The sequence below is a fragment of the Mustela nigripes genome, chromosome 9, assembly GCF_022355385.1.
Source record: "Mustela nigripes isolate SB6536 chromosome 9, MUSNIG.SB6536, whole genome shotgun sequence".
NCBI lineage: Eukaryota > Metazoa > Chordata > Mammalia > Carnivora > Mustelidae > Mustela > Mustela nigripes.
Genome location: NC_081565.1, coordinates 2214060 through 2221799, shown reverse-complemented (window position 1 = coordinate 2221799; position 7740 = coordinate 2214060). Strand labels below are relative to the sequence as shown.

Sequence of the window (7740 nt, the reverse complement as noted above, 5' to 3'; positions counted from 1 at the left end):
GGGGCTCGGAGGAGGCGGGCGATGCCCAGAGCCCCCACCACGGTCACTGACACTGCGTCTATCACGGACCCCAAGCTTCGCACCCACTGTCCTTACTCCAGAGTCCGCAAAGCCATCGCGTTCCCCCCGTCCCAGGAGACGAACGCAGAGAGGTCAAGCGATGGCCCGAGGTCACACCGCCCGCAGGGCCCAGGCAGATGCAGAGCCAGGCACGGCCCCAGTGAAACAAACAGTTGCTTCTTCTGGATGGAGGCAGCTCCGCTCTGGGACCCTGACCTTGGGGGTCCCAAAGCCCAGCGGTCGCAGACAGCACTGGGAGGCCAGTGTGGGCTTCCGAGCACGGGTGGACGGCTGGCCAGGGCAGGGACATGCCTTGCGCCACAATGACACGGCCCTGGAGAGGTGAAGTGTTTTCTCCAGGTTTAATTGTTTCTTTGAGATCCTGGCTTCCTGAAGGAAGGTCATTCCTAGGGGGACCCCATTAACAGGGCTGCAAGGTCAGGGCACGTGTGACCCTAGGCTCCGAAGGCTGCCGAGCACAGGGGGACACAGTCCTCACTGCCCAGCACTGGGTTAGGCCGTGGACCTTCCTCCCCTGGTTTGGGGCTGAGGATGGGGTCCCGCATGGGCTCCCCCCAGAATAGAGGCGGGTCCGGGAGCTCGAGGCCAGAGCAGTGGTTCCAGATCCTCGGGACACAGCTCCCTCCAGGAACGGAGAGAAAACCACGCACATGTTCCAGAAGGATCTAGACACGCCACACACACCGTCTGCTAGAAGCTCTGTGTGGCTCGTAGACCAGGAAAGCGCCCAGGAGAGACCCTGGGGAGCAAGGAAGGTGGGACCCCTTGAGCCCTCCCAGATTCTCTGCAAGTAGACCACAAAGTCGGCCCAGTCACCGGGGGTCAGGGGGACGTGAACGGCACACGGGGCCATTGCCAGCCATTGTGGGGACCCGCTGACCAGGCTGAGGATGGGGTCCCCTGAGGGCACATGGGTGGCGGGGGCAGAGAGGGCTGACTAGGCTGCTCGGCAGACACAGACTCCCGGGCTAATGCCCCTTTCGTCTCTCCTGGCCTGCTGGCTTAGAGGCGGGGGCCTGTCCGTGCCCCGGTGCCTGCTGGCCAGGTGTGGGGACGCCTGACGCTGGACCCTCAGACCCTGCGCCCCTCCCCCGGGCCCCTCAGAGCAGCCACACGTGCTGCCTTATGCCCCCTCGGTCTTGTTCCTGCCCAGGGACCCGCAGGCCTATGGTCAGCCATGGTCGATGTCTGAGGCTGTCCCGAGTGCCTCCCACGGGAGTCTGGGAAGGGGTGGGGACGCTGAGTAGGGGAGCTGGGGCCAGGGCTGGGCCTGGGGACCATAGACCGTGGACACCAGCACACAGAGGCAAAGGGCATGGCCATGGGTCCTGTGCTCCAATTCCTGACCCGAGGGCCCCAGAAACTCCCTCAGTGTCCACGGTGGGGCGCGAACCCAAGCACAGAGGGAGCCTGACCCGTGGTCAGGGAAAGGCAGGTGACGCCTACGTGTGCCAAGCGAGGAATCAAATGTCTTTATTGAGAAAACGTGTGACTGCCGAGATCAGGGTTCCCTGTTCTCACCGGCTTGGAAGGGAGAAGGGGCGTTCGTGTGGGTGAAAGGCACAAAGCAGACGGGGTCTCTGGAGGGACCAGGCTGAGGACCCCAAGCCAGAGCTCCCTGCCCTGAGAGGGTCCAGACCGCCCTCCCTGCGGCCACGGTGTGCGTGGACGGCCCCGTGCTACACGGGCCTCACCATCATCACTGACACCTTGTAGCTGTAGTTGTAGCCTTTCCCCGACTTCCAGTTAATGCCATTTGCATAGCTTTCATGGGCGCCCCCGAGGTAGAGACCATTGAGATTCGCCAGGTGACAATTATCGTACCACCAGGCCCCCTGGTAGCGCTCAGCACAGTTTTCTGGACTTGAGTCATTGTCCTGGTCCTTGGTGGAGAAGGGGTGGTTGTTGTGGTATGTCAGGGAATCACCTGTGCGGAGGGAGAGTGGGCCGTTTTATTTGGATCCTAGTTGGAGGCAGAACTGCAGTGACCAGGAGTTCAGGTCGTGCACTGCACAACTCTAGAGGATGCCTGTGAACACTTGCTCTCTGGTACAGTGACCTTGATCTTCTGGAATCCCTTCTGTCCCTCCCAGCTGGCAGGCACCCTGTCTTGGACGGAGGCCAATACTGGCCCTGGGTTCCTAGGTTGCTCAGCCAAGAGCACCAGGCACCGTGAATCAGGAACCCGGGATCCACAGAGATGGGCTCCGTTATCACCCTGTCCCTGTTTGTGCCAATAGTGGCAGTAAGAAGAAGAGCCCCTTTCCTGCACTTTCTACTAAATGGGTCCCATTGACCTGGAGGGACCATGAGGTGTGGGTCACATTTCTTCATGTACGGAGGGAGAGCCCCGTCTGGCGGCCGCCTCCACTCACCCCGAGAGAGAGGCAGAGGCGGACGGGAAGCAGGTCCCTCTGTGCTGCAGCCCAGGCCCCCGGCCCAGGCCGGACACTCACCCGCACTGCCCCCGGCGAAGGCGCCCAGGAGAAGCCTATACTTCTCGGCCTCGCCCGCCATCCGGAACGAGTTGTACTTGGCAAACTGGGGGTTGCCCTCGAAGTCCACGAGGTCTACCCGGAGCTCGCTGGTTCCTGGAGCAGAAAGGCTGTGAGGTGCCAGCAGAGGGACCCTCGACCAGGGCTGGCAGGTGGGGATTTAGGGGCGGGTGGAGGGGCTGTGTGGACCCGGCACCCAGGGTTGGCACAATCACGGACGACGTCCGCGGATGTAGGACGGGCCGTGGAAACCCCTTGCCAAGGGTCCTGCTGCCCCGACATGCCCCCTCATGCTCCCGCGCCGGGGCACGACACTACATCCGTCAACAGTGCGCCTTCTCCCCGCGGGTTGGGACATCACTCCCAGCCCCGTGCGGGACCCGCGCGCGTTCCTGCAGGGGGAAGGCCGTGCGCTCCCTGGGCCCGGTGTGTCGGGAAAGGTGGGGTCATGGCTGGACGCGGAGCCCACCCCCGAGGCCTCCGGTCCCTCTGTCTCGGGATCTAAGAAGCCGGTGGCCCCACGCTTGCCGGAGTCCCTCACCTCGGTCCTAACGTGCTCCCACCGGGTGTGTGAGCTGAAGGTCCGGCTCCCACGCATGGGGGGGGGGGGGGACAGAGCCAGCCCGCGGGCGGAGGAGGGCGGCGTCCTCGGCTCGGGGTGGGGGCCGGAGCAGGTCGGGGACCTACCCTGGGTGGTCAGGGCGTGGATGTTGTCGTTCCCCAGCCAGAACTCCCCCAGCTGACTGCCGAAGCCCCGCTTGTACTCGGCCCAGTCGCGATAGAAATCCACGGAGCCGTCGCTCCTTCGCTGGAACACCTGCGGACGGCGGGAGGGCTCGGGCCGGGGCCTGCGGGGGTCTGCGGCTCAGGGGTCCGCGGCTCAGGGGCCCACCTATGGGGGGAGGCCTTGGGGCTCAGGGGTCATCCCAGCCGAGCCCCTGGCATGGCTGTGCGGCCTCATGTCCGGCCCCAGGGGTGGGCAGAGCCCACGGCCGAGGGAGGGGAAGCAGGAGGACGAGAGAGGGTGGGCGACAAGCCCAAAGCCGCACAGCTGGAGGTTTGGGCTCCCTGCGGGCCTCGCCCCAACGTTGCAGTCCCTCCCGCAGCATTTATGCCCCACCAAGGTGTGGGGTTCGCCCCAGCCTGGGCCAGGGGGACGGGACAGCCTCACGGGGGCATCCGGAGCTTTTGACAACGTTCACACGATAGTGTCCTCCCTGCGAGCGGACGAGCTGCTCTGTGGGATCCCCAGGCAGAGCCCGCTGTCCCCACGCACCACTGGGCGGTCCCCTGGCCGCCGACACTCACGGTCCATCCCCCGCCGTCCGTGTCCATGTCGCACAGCACGCTCAGCGGCCGGCAGCCGGGCAGGTAGACGGTGTGCCAGCCGGTCAGAGAGTGCCCTCTCGTGAGCAGGTCCTTGCAGGTCCGAGGTGCTGGGGACAGACCCGGAAGCTGATGTCAGGCAGGGCGCCCTGGGCGGGGTGCGGTGGGGAGTGGCGGTGTCTGGATGGATTGGGGGGGGGAGGTGTCCCTGGGCTTGAACAGACTCCAAGGCCCGGGCCCCCAGCCGTGACGGCCAAGCCCCGTCTACCTGGCCATCCCTCCCAGGGCCGCCCCACCTGAGTCCTCGGACCCCTGGTCTTCAGGGGACATCAGGGCTTCCTGAGAACATGGCCAGGTGCCGGCTGCCCATTGCTGAGTAGCCGCGGGAGGGAAATGAGTCTAAGAGTGGGTGGTCCTTGGATTCTGGAGCCCGGCTGAGCGTGGGGCTGGCCTTTGGTGAGCGGGAAGCAGGGGAGGTCGGTGCGTGGTCAGTCACCTGTGTCACAGGACTGAGGCCCAGGCTCTCCTGTTCGTGGGGACAGGACACACACGTCACAGGCTAGCAATGGGCGCCCCCGTCCCCTTCAGCCACAGGTGCTCCCTGGCCGGCACACAGCATGGACATAGGGTCAGGATCTGTCCAGGGCAGATTGTCCAGTCCCAGGGATGGGCTCTGGGAATGCCCGTCCCGGGAGCCAGTCTGCTGGGTTCCTGTGTCCATCCTGGGCTGGGCCCGTGGGGCGGCACCATCACTCGGGGTCCCACCATGCACCCCGTGCCGGCCATCCCCCCAGGGCCCCAGGTCCTCAGTGGCGCGGGAATGGACTCGTCTGGGTCTCTCTGGTCTGTGTCACCTCCCCGCACTGCCCCCTTGATCCTCTGCTGGGGGAGACCTGGGGGGCGTCGGACATTCGGCTCTGTGCCCCAATCCTGCCCTCTTTACTTGTGCGTGGAGCACGGGACTGGGTTTCGAGTTTGTGAGTTGCCTTTTCTGCCTCTTACAATCTGTCTGATAAAGAAACGCGAATGAACGGGCAACGGAAGGCCAGTGTCCACATCAGCAGGGACGCGGTCTTGTCATCCCTTGGGTCCCCGTGCGCAGACGCCGGGCTCTGCACCCTCACCGACCGCCCAGCGAGCCCAGCCCTGACCCAGACCTGCGCGCCTCCCAGGCATGTCCCTGACGGAAGAGGGACTCGGGTCTGAGACCCTCCCCCAGCAGATGCTGCCAGGCTGACTGCGGCCTCGGGGACCCCCACGTGGACGAAGCCCCAGGACTGCGAGCCCGACTCACCTTTCTCCCCGCACACTCCTGTGTCCCCTCGGTCCCCTGGAGCAGAGACAGGAGGAAGGGACCCCCGACACGGGGGCTGAGGTCAGGGAGAGGCGCCTGAGCGCTCAGACACCCCCATCTGCTCTGCCCTCAGGGGTCAGTGTGGGCCGAGCCCCAGGCTTCCTGCTCTGTTTAGGGCACCCTCATTGCTCTGCTGGCTTTCCAAGGGTTCCAACGCCAGGGTGTCCGAACAATGGAGGATCCTCGAGGCCTGGGATCCTGGCCCGGGAAGGAGAGGTCCCTGAGGCCCACCTTCCCTGGGTCAGGACTCTGGTCACGCGCTCACCTGAGGCTCCTCAGAAATTCGACCCGAGCTGTGCTGTCCCTCTGTCTGCCTCCGTGTCCCTCCCCTGTCCCTCTCTCTCCTCCCTGTGTCCCCATGTCCCCATGTCCCCGTCTCCCTGTCCCTCTGTCTGTGCTCCTCTCTCCTTTCTCCGTGGACGCACCCCGGGGTCCCGCGAGGGGCCGTGGCCCTTCATCCCATTGTTACCTTTGGGTCCCGGTGGTCCTGCCTTGCTGGGGACTCCAGGGGACCCGGGTGCGCCTGCAAATTCCAGGACACGGGCCTCATGGGCAAAGGTGCAGCCGCCACAGTCCCATGTGAGCAATCTGTCCCGAGTCCTAAGGCCCGCCCGGCGCCACTTGTCCACAGAACCGCTGCCCCCGGGGTGGACGGAGCAGCCACAGCCACTACGGAGCCGAGCGCCTAGCCCAGCCCCGGGTCTCGCTGAAGACGAGCGGGCGCTTGGTCACCCGCCCCGGCCCGGGGCCCGTACCTCTCGCTCCATTGACGCCTGCGTCTCCTTTGGGCCCTGCGGCCCCGGGCAGCCCCGGGCAGCCCCGGAGGATGCTGAGCTTGTCGGAGCCCTCCAGCCCCACCACCTTCACCTCTGCAGGGAAACACGGAGTGACGGTCAGTGCCTTCTCCTGCGCCTGGTGGCCCAGCAGGTCTCGCACACTGGCCGCCCGCTCCGAGACTCCTGCCCGTGTGCTGACCTCGGGCCCGGGCAGACCGCCGGGGAACCCCGCAGGGTCAGCCTGGAGCCGGGTTTCTCGCGTCTGGGGTGGACTTGCTCTGTCCCCCTCTGCCCTGCTGTGTGTGCGGGTCTGGCCGGAGGAGAGGGCCTGCGAGTCCTCCCTGCCGAGGCAACCCGGCTCCTCGGTGCTGTGTGTCCCCGGACAAGTCACTCAACCCCTCTGGGCTTCTGTCCTCTGGGCCCCGGGAGCACCGGACGAGGGCTGCGGGGGAGCGAGCGTCAGATGGTGCCCCTGTTCAGAATCCGAACGGGGTCGACGGCGTTTGGAAAGAGCTTCCCGCCCACGGGGGACTCTCAGGCGACGCGAACAATGAGTATGAGAAGGAACTTGGGGAATTGGGGTCACCGTGGGAAATTCACCCCGACCTCAGGCCTGAGCTCACAGAAGTCTGAGGCAGAAGGGGTCCCTGGGGGTGCCCTAGAGAGGGCTGTACCGGTTCCCGGGATGCAGAGCCGGGCCACAGAGCTCGGATCAGAGGGTCATTTACTTGGTGGAGTTGAATCGTGTGGGTGACGAATCTCAGAGAGGCCTCCACTAGTCCTGTGGGTGCCATGGGGGGCACGGGCACCACAGGCTCCTGCGGACGACACAGCAGCTGCCCCCACCTGGGGTGTCTCCCTTCTGTCCTTTTGGAGTCTCCTGTGCCACAGGCTTAGAGGTGCCTTTGTGCCTCCTCCATCAGTCTGCTCTCCAAGGGGGGAGGCTGCTCTCCTGCACACAGGGCCTGACCCACCTGCTTAGGATTTGGAGCAAGACCCCACTCCCCTTTCCACTGAATCTGCTGAACCAGACCTCCTGTGGTGAGGGCTTGCAGACTAATGTGAGATCCCCTGGCTTTGAGAACTGGAGAGAGCAACTCTGGAAGGCCCGTGGGCAGACAAAGAATGTAAATGGCATTTTCTTCCTCCTTGGAGACAGAGTGGACACCTAGAAGTGACGCTTCTAGGGTCTTGTCCCAGACCCACGAGTGAGGCCGGCATCACAGCTTGCTCCCACCCTCCCAACAGTAGCCCTGGCAGGTGTCCTCATCTGAGGACCATGAGGAGAGTTGGGAAGATGCCTGTGGAGGGCTTAACTGGGGACCCTCTACGTGGCTAGCGAGATCTAGTTACCAGCTTCAGGTTGGGCTCACCTGGACAGGTGTCTGCAGCCTGGGTGGCCAGGGTCTTGATGCAGAGGAGCAGAAGGAGGCAACCAGCAGGCCTCAGGGGCCTGGCGACTCTGCTTGGCTCCATGTCCTCTGGTGTCCCATGTCGAAGAGGCTTCCAGCTCTTATAGGCCACTGAAGCTGGCCCCAGCCTAGGCCAGCAATTTCTCAACTCCCAGTGGGACGCCCACTTCCTATAGGGTCTTCGGTTGAACCCACAGGAAGTATCGGGTGATGGCCAAGGGTGTTTTCTTCCATTTGGGCCTCACCAGCTTTCTGCTAAATCAGGTTCACTTCCCCTAGCAAGGGCATCCTGTTCC

At 64.6% G+C, this 7740-nt stretch overlaps 1 protein-coding gene across 1 annotated transcript; it reads right to left on the bottom strand.

The window, feature by feature from the left end:
- Positions 1-1528: 1528 nt before the first annotated feature.
- On the bottom strand, positions 1529-7538 carry LOC132024262 (ficolin-1-like). The gene is made up of 9 exons (XM_059410357.1): positions 7406-7538; positions 6012-6125; positions 5726-5779; positions 5197-5232; positions 4399-4428; positions 3885-4012; positions 3264-3393; positions 2538-2672; positions 1529-2008 (listed from the first exon to the last, which is right to left on the bottom strand). Exons 1-9 carry the CDS (start codon positions 7506-7508, stop codon positions 1761-1763), a joined length of 978 nt encoding a protein of 325 aa, XP_059266340.1. The 5' UTR covers positions 7509-7538; the 3' UTR covers positions 1529-1760.
- Positions 7539-7740: the final 202 nt, after the last annotated feature.